A 13,935-nucleotide genomic window follows, 5' to 3' on the forward strand; every position below is an offset into this window, starting at 1 on the left:
GTTATTGAGAAGGATTTGTGTCATATATGTAACCTCTAATTTTTTTAATGCATTTCCAGTCCTCCTGTTCGACGTCAGAGAACAAGGAGAGATCGTTTGTCTAGACATAATTCCATTAACCAGGATGAAAACTATCACCATCTCTCCTACGGGCAGCAGCAAGCAATAGAAGAGCCCCGAGCCTTTCACCCACCAAACGTATCTCCTCGTATGTTGCACCCAGCTGCTCACGCACCACAGCAGAATGCAGTGATGGTTGACATTCATGATCAGGTAAGAGTTTTAGAGTACAAACAGAAGGGTGTTGAAGAAGTGGGGTTTGTTTGTTTGGGTTTCCCCCCCCCCCAAATCTTCAAGATCCTTCTCCTCCCCAAATTAGTTGGCAATGAAGGTCACATAACACTAAATTCTATTTGTCCTCTTACAGAGCATTTTTCCTGTTGAATGTTATTCACGTATGGAGCGCTGCAGAAGGCAGTGAAAAAACAAAAAGAAAGTCCAGAATTTTAATAAAGATTGATATTTAACAATTTGTCAATGCATGTATTGGCATAGTTTGGTAGGCCTCTGGCTCAAACCTTTGAAATGCAGGGGGTTTGCTTCTGAAGTTAATTTAATGTGATAAAGTTGTGATATGATAATTAAGAATGTGTTCTATTTCACGTGAACTACCTCTTCTTAGCTTAGGAGTCTCTAAGTAGTTAAAGTACATTATTTAGAAGTAGAATTCACAATGCCTATAATTGGTTGCCTATATCACAGCAGAACTCATGATAGTATCATCACATAACCAAATTAGCCATCCAAGCCTAATCAACTCATCCTTAAATGCTATGAAAAAATGAGATATGTGGCTGCTCCAGAAAGTAAATAATTCCTCTGTGTCACAACAATTGGTATAGAATTCTGTAACTGAGGACTTGTAAAAGAATTTGTTATGTTGAGCTAACCTTTGGTGTTGTTTTTTGTTAAAGTCAGCAGGCTGCAGCACAAGTACATTAGTTGCTACATAGTCATGAACTGGAAAATATAACTGGTTATCCTGATGTCCACTTCTCAAACTGCACCACACAGAATGCAACTCTAACATCCCGTCTTAAAAACTGGTTTGCTTTCAGTGCAGCTGCATACTACTGGTGTGTTGTATTACGTGTGCAGAGCAGTTTTCAGTAGGGAAGTATTTGCATTTGGGACCAAGTACAGGGGTGGAAGCTAACGCCATTCTAGCCATCTTACAACCTTACATTTTGATGAACAATTTTACTGCTGCATCATCTCAAAAATTCAAATTGTGCTCTTGCTTTATGTTGCAAGCTTACATCACGACAAACCTGGATAAACCCAGGTGTTCCAGACTGAGATCTTCCATGGTGATGTTTTTGACTTAAGGGACATAACCATTTTGAGAGGTCATTTTTTATTATTGCTCTGAGCAGTAAACGTTTCAGAATCACATGCAGCATTGCACTGTATGCCCAACTTTTGTACCTGAGCCAGAACTGGGTCAAATTCAGTGTGAGGGAGACTGGTTTCTGTCACTAGTGATATACAGGTTGAGATTTTAAGTTCTGTTCCATGCTCTGTGTTCTCTTTTGGCCTCTGTGTCTGACTGTACACTACCAGTTCAGTAGGTTAGCTGTCTTTATTCATTCTCACCTTCCTAATGAGCTCTTCTTACTTGTTCCATTTTAAGCAAGCAGGTTCCATTTTAGCAGATCATGAAGGAAGAGGGAGCTTCCTTGAAATAATTACTTTTTATTAATCCATGCTCCCTGACACTTAAGCCTTTTCAGTTTTACTAGAGCATCAGAGATTTCTTGTTTAGTGTTTTTAAAAACAACAAAAAAAGTTTTTTGTAGGTCCAGAATACCTTTGGATCTTAGTTTGATGACTAAATTCTAGGAAATATTACTAGCTAGAAAATTGGGTTACGTGGGTCTGTTTCCTTATCTAAATGTGGATATTTAGGGCATGCTGCCTCATAATCATGTTCACTTTTCAGCTTTCTGGTTAGCTGTTCTGTTACATTTAGGTTAGGAGACTTAGCATGAGTGTTGGTCTGAAAGTGAATCAAGAGATTGGTCTGTTTGGAAGAAAGAAAATCTACACAATTTTCTTGTTCTTTAAAGATACAAGCCTCTGAATTATTGAATCAGTCCCTTCAGACATGGGACAATTCTTTAGCTACTTGTATATTAGCTTTTATGTGGGAGTTACTGCCTTCTTATTTTGTAAGAACTAACCTTAGTATTGGGCAGGGCAGGGGGGGTTATGGTTTAATAGACTCTGAGATGCCTCTGAGTGACTTTAAGGTGCCTTTGAAGTTTTAACATTTTAAGCTGAGAGAGCCCTCTTGGCCTTACCTAGAAACTGTTAATCAATAAGTAATGTTCCATTGAGAAGAATATTTTAAAGAACAGGAATTACAAGCATGTGCCTCCCTTTACACCTTCATTGTGAATGTATTTTTTTTTCTGATATGTAGGTAAAAGCTTGTTATCTTACTTATCATGCTGTACAACACTGTTAAGAGTTTACAGTAAGTTACTAATTTTTTTTTCCTTTTGCTGCAGATCCATCAGGGCACAGTTCCTGTCTCATACACAGTGACAACGGTGGCTCCACATGGAATACCACTTTGCACAGGCCAGCACATCCCAGCCTGCAGCACACAGCAGGTCCCAGGGTGCTCAGTGGTTTTCAGTGGGCAGCACCTTCCAGTGTGCAGTGTGCCTCCCCCAGTAAGTGGGTATCTGTAGTTACACTAGCTTCAATCTTAGACACAGGAATGGCACCTTAGAGCTTCAGTGTCTGTGTGGCTTTGATTGTGTTGGAAATAGCCATTTTTTTTTCCACCTGTGGTAAATTGTAGTGGCATAGCAGTGTAGGCTTAGAGCTGGTAAGCATATGCTACTTGCGTACTGTCTTTATAGAGTATGACTGTTTATAGTTTAGAGTCCTGATGGTTTTTAATTCAAACTAAATGCTGGTTTATGAACTGATTTCTTAGCAGCAGCTATTCTACATACTTTCAGATAGTAAGAGGAAGCTTTCTAAGGCTTTTATTCGGCAGCTCACCTAGAAAAAAAATCTTACTTAGTAGAGACCTTATTCAGGGATTGAATACATACAAAAAGGTCTGATACTCAGAAGTCAGTTTTCTTCTGAGAAGTAATAAGGTCCTGAAAGATCACTAATAGCTGAAAAGGGCTCTTCTGTCTCAGAATGGTCTCATAAAATGAATCAGAATATTCTTTAATAATGATGTCTCTGTGCCTTTCTGGGAGTAGAATAAAGTGCCTTGACTGGCTAATTTGCCACCTTCAAATTTGAAAGAGCTTGAACTGTTTTCTTAGAAATTTTTATGTATCAGCTAGGAGATACCACTTTCCAGGTCATAGCATTCTGATGCTACCATTCTGTGGAATTTTCATCATTAAGTGTTAACAGGCACCAGAGCTGAACAAGTGTACCCCAAGAAGTTTCAGCTGTGCAAATAAAGGTTGCAGAATCTGTTGGAAGAGTCACAGCTTTTTTTTCCCCTCCTTTTTCTAGTATAAATCTGTAATATCATACATAAATACTATATATAGTGTCCAGTAGCCATTTATAATGTTGGTATAAACATTCGTCTCTGCCAGCTGTGTATTTGCAAGCAATGTGTAACTTAACTTTCCTGTTGCACATTCTGTGACCTGAGGGCGTGAACAAGCCTATGACACTGAAACAAAACCCTTGATGTGACCACCTATTTATTTAAGCTGCTCGTTGAAGAGCAAGGGTAATTTGCATTCATCTTGTCCAGGTGCCATTTATCCCTATGAGAGACAACAATGTCTGCAGCATACTGCTGGCCAATCTGGAATATTTGCGGGGAATATTTCCCCTTACTTTCAAATTGGTGAAAATCTTTTACATGAGTCAGTGTGTATCCCTGAGGCAGGATGAGAGATAACTTTTTTTTTCTTTTTAGTGGTGGTGTTAGTGGAGCAAAGCAATCTGTCGTGGTTTAACCCCAGTCAGCAACTAAGCACCACGCAGCCGCTCGCTCACTTCGCCCCCACCCAGTGGGATGGGGGAGAAAATCGGGAAAAGAAGCAAAACCCGTGGGTTGAGATAAGAACGGTTTAATGGAACAGAAAAGAAGAAACTAATAATGATAATGATAACACTAATGAAATGACAACAGTAATAATAAAAGGATTGGAATATACAAATGATGCACAGTGCAATTGCTCACCACCTGCCGATCAATGCCCAGTTAGTCCCCGGGCGGCAATTCCTGCCCCCCCCCCCCCCCCCCCCCAGTTTATATACTAGATGTGATGTCACATGGTATGGAATACCCCGTTGGCCAGTTTGGGTCAGGTGCCCTGGCTGTGTCCTGTGCCAACTTCTTGTGCCCCTCCAGCTTTCTCACTGGCTGGGCATGAGAAGCTGAAAAATCCTTGACTTGAGACTAAACATTACTGACCAACAGCTGAAAACATCAGTGTTATCAACATTCTTCTCATACTGAACTCAAAACATAGCACCGTACCAGCTACTAGGAAGACAGTTAACTCTATCCCAGCTGAAACCAGGACACAATCTCAGGCTGGGTACCCAGAGATTGGAACAATACTTGCATAGTAAATTCAGCAAGGCAAGAAAGCAACATGTCCTAAGAAAAGAAAAGAGAAAAAGCTGAAACTATATTGGGGCTGAGGGAAATCCAAACAACACTTACAATCTCTGCTTTGAACAGGTATATTATCTGTGCGATTCATAAAATGTTTTATAATTCAGCAATGCAGCTGTCCTATACATATACAGTAAAGCTCTAACAGGTTGTTTGGACTGAATGTACAACAGTTAATCAAATGTGTTGAGACAAGGGATGCAGTACAAATGAATATAAAGAATTAAGGTTGAGTATATGTAACATCAGCAGGCAGACTTTATGCTTTCTTTTATTATGTCACAGAACTGAGGAATGATTTAAGTTAGGAGTGGGCTCTGGAGGTCATCTGATGGTCACCTGCTACAAGCAGTACATGTCTCCAAGGATGGAGATTTCACAACCCCTCTAAGCCTCCACTCCAGTGTTTGACTATCCTTGTGAAGAATTTCTTCTGTATATCTGATTGAATTCTCCTTGCTGCAACTTGGTCCCGTTGGTCCTTGTCCTTTTACTTTGCCCCTTGAGGAAGAGTCAGGTTCTGCCTGTCTACTCTCATGCAGTAGCTGAAGACAGTGGTAAGGTCTTCGCTTATTTTTCTCTTTTTAAGGCATAACAAATCCACTTCTGCAGCCTCTTCTTTTATGCAGTGTGCTCCAAGCTCCTGGTCATCATGTTGTCATTCAGTGGACTCATTTCAGTATGTCAGTTCTTTCTTTGGCACTGGGGAGGCCAAAACTGGACACAGGACTTGAGATACAGTTTCATGAGTTCCAAATAGAGGGGCGGAATCACTTCACTGGACACGCTAGTTACATTCTTAGTAATGCAACTGAGTGTGCAGTAGGCCTTTTTGACTGCAGGAGTGCACTGTAGCTCTTGTGTACTCTCTTTGATGTGTCCACCAGAACCCAGCTTTTTTTTTCTGCAAATCTGCTCACCAACCAGTCAGTCTCAAAATGTCCTGCTCCATGGGGTTATTCTCTCCCAGTGCCAGACTTTATATTTGCTTTTGTTGAACTTCACACAGTTCCTGCCAGCCAATTTCTCCAGCCTATAAAAATACATCTGAAAGATAGCCTTGCCCTCCAGCATGTCAGCTTGCTTCACAGCTTCATCCGTGAACTTCCAAGTATCCTTTTGTTACTTTCACAGTATTTGTCTCTCTCACTGCATATGTAACTATAAAATAAACAATTGTCATTTATGAAATACCTTCAGCAGTTTTAAAACTTCTTGAAAGCATATGTTCAAACAGCAGAAGTTTTCCAAAAGCCTGAATGAATAAACAGGTAATTTTCATTTCTTTCCACTTGAAAGATAATGCAGCCTCATTTGCTCTAACTTAAAAAGTGCTATGGACATAGCACAGATCGTTCCAAACATATATTGGAGCTATGGTAATCTTTATCATACAGAATCATGGGATGAAACCTATTTTAACATGATCCCCAAAGTACCTCCTGTTTTAAAGAACAATGTGTGATGTTCTACCTGTGTCTTTATCTTCAACTACTTCAGAGAACAGTTTTCAATTCAGTGAAATACAATTTAAAAAATATTTTTAACAATAAAAACACTTGCCTATTGTATTTGGTTTTTAGAAGAAAGATGCAGTAGCTGAGGGTGAAGAATAGTCAGCATTTAAGAAAAAATAGTAGTCAGATCAAATTAATCTGCTACTGTTTCAGTGCAGTTAAAAATTTATGTTTGGTCATGATCACAGTGAATTGAGGCGATAGTTGCACTTCCACTAATGTAATCTGATTTTAAACTAGATCTCTTTACCATTTTATGCCATTATAGTCAGTATGCACAATATGTTGTGCGACATGACTAAAAAGAAAAAAAAAAAATCAGAACTGGGTCCTCTTTCTTCATAAGATTTGATAACAAGTATCTTATTAATTGCTCTTTTAATTGTCAAAAAAGTAACGGAAATGCCTGACATTCTGATGATGGATCAAAGAGCAAGAAAAAGAGAATGCAGTTTTCTTGCTGCTCCATATCTAGAGTCAGAAGTAAAACTGAACACTTCCACAAAGCACATTCCCTGCAGTACCTTCATCACTTCAGTGTTCAAACTCTAGTGCCCAAAGTTGCTTTTGTATGAGGAATTTCAAAGAGGAGAGAAAAAAGGCTATTTCCCACAGTATCTGTCACTTAGGGAGCCACCTTTAGAGCATGGGGCTCCCCTCAAAGTGCAGAACTGAGCAGAGCTTATGAATTATTCTTAGTATATGGGGCAACAGAGGTTTTAATGCACAGTCTGACAGCTGGGAGTCCCTCAGCAATATTTAGAGCTTAAAATTTTTGCAAGGCCATTGCTTTGGCAAGTTATTTTGAAGGTAATATGTGGGAAGAATAAAATTAACTAGGATAACAGTATCTGCTCATCACTTAGGAGTCTGTCTAATCCTGGAGTATTGAAAACCCTGACTGCCACTGACCTCATGAGAAGACTTCCAGAGCTTGTTCTGTACTAATCCCTGTTCCTTGTGTATTTGATTGAGTTGCTATATGTGTGCGTTTTGGAGGCTTTTCCCAGGAGGCAAGAGAACTGCTTTGTTTTAATGATATCTTTCCCTAATAAATATAGAATGTTCTATAGGGAATGTTTGTGCTAGATACAAAAATACGTTGTTTTCATTTTATTTCAGATGCTTCAGGCGTGCTCAGTCCAGCACCTACCTGTACCATATGCAGCATTTCCACCCCTCATTTCTAGTGACCCATTCCTTTTGCATCCTCCTCATATCTCTCCACACCACCCTCCTCACTTGCCTCCTCCAGGACAATTCGTTCCTTTCCAAGCACAGCAGTCACGGTCGGTAAGTAATGCTTCTTACCCCACTCTCTGTAGAATTGGTGGGGCTGGATGGGCAAATAGTGCTGATAGCTGACTGAGGAAACAGAATGATTTTGTTTAAAGTAGTAAGTTCTGCACTTATGTTTCCTTAGCAAGTCTGTAACCACCTAGTGTGAAGATGAAAAAATAATTTTAAAGTTCACCATGTTTCTCTTCAGATTTTGTCAGTTGTTGTCTGTGCTGTTTCTCTATAGGGCTTTACTTCTGTGAAAAAGATGTATATTTGCTTCACCAACTATTCCTTCAGGTATTTCTTTCCCAGGAAGCAGAAGAAAATCCAGAGGAGGTTGTGTAGTGCAGTAGTGGTCTCAGAGAAAAGCTTAGCAGAGAGAGAAGAAAGCACAGAATGTTATTTTCATTACATGCTTCTGTTGTATTACTTCTCAGTTAATTTTTAAATGACTAGTGCTTTTCCTAGAACATAATGACCTTAGGTCGTCCAGACACACTCAGGAGCCTACAGTTGCCCTTTCTCCTTTTTTTTTTTTTTTTTTTTTCTCCCCACTTACAAAAGTTATTGATGCCTTCTGCTTAAGCAGACTTGCCTTAGTGATAGGGACTATGCAAACATGGGAAAATGTAACCACGTTTTGGATTTGGGGGGAAATTAGATTTTCAGTTCTGGCCTACAGCTCTTACTGGGGAGTTAACTGTATACTCATGTCCGTTAGTTTGCTCCTCTGACTAGAAGATGCCAGTATTTCACTAATGCAGAAATAGAAAACAGCTTCATTGTTACTTACAAACACTGCTGAGACTTCTCCATGCCATGTCTCAGGTGTGGATAAGGTTGTAATCACTTTGTTATGATGATAGGAGAACAACTGGGAAAATATGGGTTTTAGTGGTAATTTTTATAAGATTTTCCTTTAGAAAATGTATGGGCTCAGGTTTTATAGCTTGGGTTGCTTAGTTAGGTTATTGACTAGGCTTGCCTGTCAACTTTCAGCTCTGGCAAAGAGCTTGTATCTTAGTGTTTTAAGAATACCTTGTGTTTAAAGTTTGCTCAGCATAACAGGGAAACAGAATATTCCTTTGGTTCCACAAGGTGGCTTTCTTAGCTGAATTTCTTGAAATGGTGGAATTCAGTGTCAAGAACAGAAAGGTGTACTAATGAACCAATGACAGTTCCTGATTATTTCCTGAGTACTTTTGGGCCTGACTGATGTACTACATACAGTTGACTAGATTACAGTACTGAACTGGAATCTCACACTTCTGAAACCTCTGGACTGTGTGTTCGTGGTAGGACTGCATGCATGACCCACCTAGGAAAGCATCTGCTTGATTACTGAATATCGTTAGCAGTTTAATCCACTGGATTCGCTATGTTTCCTCTCCACTTTGCAGATTTTCTGGCACAATTTCAGTTCTTGTCTATGGTTGTTTATTTTTCTCTCTCGCATAGTTGTACAGTGAGAGCAGCCTGGCAAGAAGGAGAGCAAATATTTGTCCTGAAAAATGCAAGACACAGGAAATTACAGCCACTTCTATATTTGCTAGATCGCATAAATTCCTGGTCTATAAGCATGGCTAGCTGGAAAAGGTGAATTTATATCAAATGTGTAGTGTTGTCTTTGCTTTTTGGTAGTGTTAATGACACAGGAATTGTTCAGAGTTACTATGTGAAACTGGGTACAATTATAGCTGTAATTTTTTCTTTTTCTTTTCTTTTTCTGTTTTTTTTCTTCTTTTTTTTTTTTTTTTTTTTTTTTTTTTTTTTTTACCCTATAAAATTGACCACAGCAGCTCAGAACATACAGCTGGGATTGCAGTTCTTTATTGGGGAAAAATGGCATCTCTATTATTGCAACAAAGCCTTTTTTTTTTTTTTCTTTTTTCTTTTTTCTTTTTTTTTTTTTTCTTTTAGCCACTTCAAAGGATAGAAAATGAAGTAGAACTGCTTGGAGAACATCTTCCTGTAGGAGGTTTTACATACCCTCCCCCAGCCCATCCACCAACATTGCCTCCCTCAGCTCCTCTCCAATTCTTAACCCACGATCCTTTACACCAGGAGGTGTCATTTGGTGTAGTAAGTATTGTTTTCTGTGCCACATTCTCATTCGTGCTACATTAACATTCTTGATCTTCATTCTATAGTACATTTTGTTGAAAAGTGGCACTTCTTGCAGTTTTATTCCATTATTGGCTATAGCTGCCTACTGTGGTATTTTCTTTAAGCTTGTTTTAATCAAGTTAAGGGTAACTTAATGATAGCAGCGAATGATTTCTGATAACATTATTTGCAGAGTGTTGTAACAGTTACTTAGAAAACATTTCATGTTAGCACACAGTCCAGGACTTCTACTGCAAATATTAATTAGTACAGTTCAGAAAAGCTGCTGTCATTTTTAGCTAATTCTTCATCGTATGTTATGTTTCCACAAGTCAGAAAAGCTAGAATGCTTTAAAAATAGTTCTTTTCCAGAGTGTTTGCAATTTGCAGGCAAGCAGTTGTATAGAGTGCTTCCATAATTTCAACTACACCATGTTATAAAGACAGCCAAGCTTGCTTAAGCCAACTTTCTGGGGATCTACAGGCAGTTCAACTGCAGCAGCACAAAAAAAATTAAACCTGCTGCAGGATAAAGTCTGTGCTGAATTTTGTGTTTCTGTGGTGTGTCCAGTACCTGTGCTACCTCTAGGATCTTTGTGGTGCACTTCAATCTGCAATTATATTAGTCCTGAGATTTTTTTTGTTGTTGTGGTTGTTTTGTGTGCATTGTTTTTTTTTAAAAAAACCTCTCCTGTCTGTGTAATGCTTCAAGAAATAACTAGAAGTGAAGTATAGGCTCTGAATTTTTTTAATGTTTGACCTGTGCATCAAGTTGACAAAAGGTTTTAGAGGCATGTTGTTAGTCAAAATTTTAAATGAGAATTAAATTTTAGGGCCTGTGTCTACAGAATATACAGATAACTTCTCTTTAATTAGTCTTCTTGAAATCACACAACCTAGTTAAATGCTTGCTGCAGTTTTTATAAACGCTCAAATAAGTCTCCACCATTTAAAAAAAAATATTCATCTTGTTAAACTAAAGGTGTACAGATTTTCAATTAAGTTTTCAGGCACTATGAGTCACTCTGGAGACAAAGACACTTAAAAACTTCCATAAACTGCTTGTATTTTACTCAATATGCTTGTTAGATGAATTACAATCACAAACATTTTGGTCGGAGTGAGGCTTTCTTGATTTCCAAGTTCAGTCTTTAAAGTAGATAAGGAACAAAATACCATTTTTTGCAGTTTACATAGCATTTGTCCTCTCTGATGCTTCAGTTCTGGGTTGTATATTGCTGATGAGTATGGTCTTTTATAAAGCAATGCTAAATCTTCATAAAATTTTCTAGAAAAATACAATTTGCATTTAAGTGGAAATTTTTACCACATATGTCTCCATTTTAGTAGGTAATGCACGGAATTTTGAAAAATTATAATGAAAATTTAATTGTACAAGTAAAGACCTCAGCATAGAAATGAAAAAAGGTATGACAAAAAAGCCCTGATTTATCCATGGAAAGAACAGATTGAAGATTTAGGCTTGACTGTCCTTTAGGTGTTGTCCAGCTGCAGAAATTGTACTGATTAAACTCTCCATGTACATTTGAAAGGCTTCAACCCTTCTTTAACGTAAACGTAAATAGACACCACTGCTTAGAAGTGTTTTTTTAAAAAGAGATTTTTTAAAAATCTTCTTTTAAAGACTTTTATTTTTTTAAAGGCCTCTTTACTCAACCACTGGGCCTAAAGCCTGAGCTTTTATATTCACAAGAGGGTCAGCAGTTCAAGTCCGGTTTTCCAAACCAGCCTGCACGTAGACTAAGCACACAAGAGCTTGCAATGATTTCTGTTGTGTGTTACTACTTTTTCACATGGAATGGTATGATTGTGTTTTATCAATGGGAATCATTTCAAATTGAGGCTGAGGTTCTTTTGGATTTGAGCAGAGGCTGGATTTTTTTAATAATGCTTTATTGAAAGTGGATTTCAATATTTATTTCGTGATTAAAAAACCAAAATGTTGAATCACAGACTCACAGACTGGATGAGGTTGGAAGGGAGGTCATCTGGTCCAACCCCCCGTGCTCAAGCAGGGCCACCTAAAGCCGGTTGCCCAGGACCATGTCCAGGCAGCTTTTGAATATCTCCGAGGAGGGAGACTCCACCACCTCTCTGGGCAACCTGTGCCAGTGCTCAGTCACCCTCACGGTAAAGAAGTGTTTCCTGATGTTCAGACGGAGCCTCCTGTGTTTCAGTTTGTGCCCACTGCCTCTGGTCCTGTCACTGGGCACCACTGAAAAGAGCCTGGCTCCGTCTTCTTTGCACCCTCCCTTCAGATATTTATGTACATTGATAAGATCCCCCTGAGCCTTCTCTCCTCCAGGCTGAACAGTCCCAGCTCTCTCAGCTTTTCCTTATACATGAGATGCTCCAATCGCATCTTAGTGGCCCTTCGTTGGACTCTCTCCAGTGTGTCCATGTTTCTTTTGTGCTGGGGAGCGCAGAACTGGACACAAGTTCCAGTTCCACAAGTTCCAGTTGAAGCTTATTTTCTTCTTTCTTGCAGCCTTACCCACCTTTTATGCCTCGAAGACTCACAGGGCGCAGCAGATACCGATCACAGCAGCCAATACCACCACACCCTTACCATCCCAGCCTATTACCTTATGTGCTGTAAGTTCAAAGTACATTTGCTTCCATGTAGGCTATTGGGAAGTCACGTGACTTTCAACAAGAGTCTTGACACTTTTTATGGTTGGACTCTACCAGAGAACAGATTCAGCTGTCCCAGAGAAGAGGAAAACTTCCATTTCTATGTAAATTTTTCAGCCTATTTTGAATAACATACACCCTTGAGCAAGGAAAAATATAAGTGAGCAATTTTGTCCAATGTAGTTTTGTAGATTTTTTTGAGGCACAGTAGAATTCTTTGTAAAATCTTCAACAAATTTTAAAAATTGATTCTTGGATACTCTTAAAGAGGCATGGTCACACTGTAGGATAAATCCTAGGGGTCTTCACTTATGGAATAAATTCATTTGGTTTGGTTCTTAATTACAAAACACAAGGGTGGGAGCTTTCTGTGATGTGTTACTCTTTATTGGCTGAACGGCTAATCTGTTACAGCTATTGAATTTCTGTTCAGCCTCTCATTAGCCGTTTCTGGAAAAGATGTGGGACAATTAACATTTAGAAATTCTCTGCAGTGTGTGATGGTAGACTCTCTGTGGCAGAGTTTGGGTACATGACATGAGATTTATTACTCTTCTGTGTTCTCTTTTGAAATAAGTATGAAATGTGTGGAAAACAAAGATTATTTTCTGGTGGCAAAGGTGACATTGACAAGGAAATAATCACACATTGGCACCAGATCTGGACTTTCTTGCTGTGCAATTTCAAACGTGGCATGAAAATGGCACCAGAAATCTGATCTAGTGAAGTTGTTCAGCTTTGCATCTTACAGTCTTAGGGTAATGTCATAGCTTTTTGCCTGTCCATTGAGGACACAATGTGGCACAGTAATTCCTGATGACTTGACTGGGATTTTAGTATATTTTAGTGCTGTGAATTTGTGATTTCTATGTCTGTGCATTAAGTTTTGACCCATAGTACTAACTTGGGGTGGTAAAAACACTTGTTGAATACAAAAACAGAAAAACATCTCTCTTGCCTCCCTGAAGAGATTCTGCTTTAACCAACATCACAGTATGTGACAAAGTGAGTTTGTGCTTGCCTTCAGTATGGAAGTTGGTCCAGTAGCATATCCTGTTTATCTACATTGTGTACTATAGGCTTACAAAAGTTTCAAGGCTTTTGTATTGGAGAGCTAAGTGAACTTAGGGTTCCTTTTGTTTGTTGATATTTTATCCACTTAAAGAAATAAAACATATTTGAAAACAGAACATCAATTCATTGTCAGTTTTAGCTCTCCATAATCTGTGATAATAAAGAGATTAGTTTTTATAATAATGCTGAGCCTGGTTGGAAGTATCAGTTGAGATATGCATGCAATTAAAAAGGCAACACTCCCTGTATCAAAAAGTGGCAGAATTAGCTTTTTTCTTTGACTATTTCACTTCAAATTTTCATTCTTGACTTCAAACTTAACATTTTTACCAGTTCTGAGAACTTGCTGATTTGAGAGAGATCAATAAGGTAACTTTACCTCTGCCAGATGTTTCTGTGCTTTTCTTCAGCAAGATGCTGAACCTTATCATTGTTTGCTCTCATGGTAGATCAATGCTGCCAGTGCCACCTGCAGTTGGACCAGCTTTCAGCTTTGAGTTGGATGTGGAAGACGGAGAGGTAGAAAACTATGAGGTTGGTGTACAACTATCTTTAAAGAACAGATGTTAGCTCAAGCAATACATAAAATTTTACTACATTTTGCTTTTAATCTTGCTTTTG

General features: G+C 38.7%; 1 protein-coding gene across 1 annotated transcript in view; it reads left to right on the forward strand.

The window, feature by feature from the left end:
- The window catches only part of RNF38 (ring finger protein 38), a 138,951-nt gene that overhangs the window by 106,243 nt on the left and 18,773 nt on the right, over positions 1 to 13,935 (forward strand). Inside the window, 6 exon segments of the mRNA XM_041121078.1 lie at positions 60 to 273; positions 2,574 to 2,741; positions 7,321 to 7,491; positions 9,400 to 9,561; positions 12,095 to 12,201; positions 13,764 to 13,848. Coding sequence (XP_040977012.1) covers positions 60 to 273; positions 2,574 to 2,741; positions 7,321 to 7,491; positions 9,400 to 9,561; positions 12,095 to 12,201; positions 13,764 to 13,848 — 907 coding nt within the window.

Source organism: Aquila chrysaetos, chromosome Z (genome assembly GCF_900496995.4).
Source record: "Aquila chrysaetos chrysaetos chromosome Z, bAquChr1.4, whole genome shotgun sequence".
NCBI lineage: Eukaryota > Metazoa > Chordata > Aves > Accipitriformes > Accipitridae > Aquila > Aquila chrysaetos.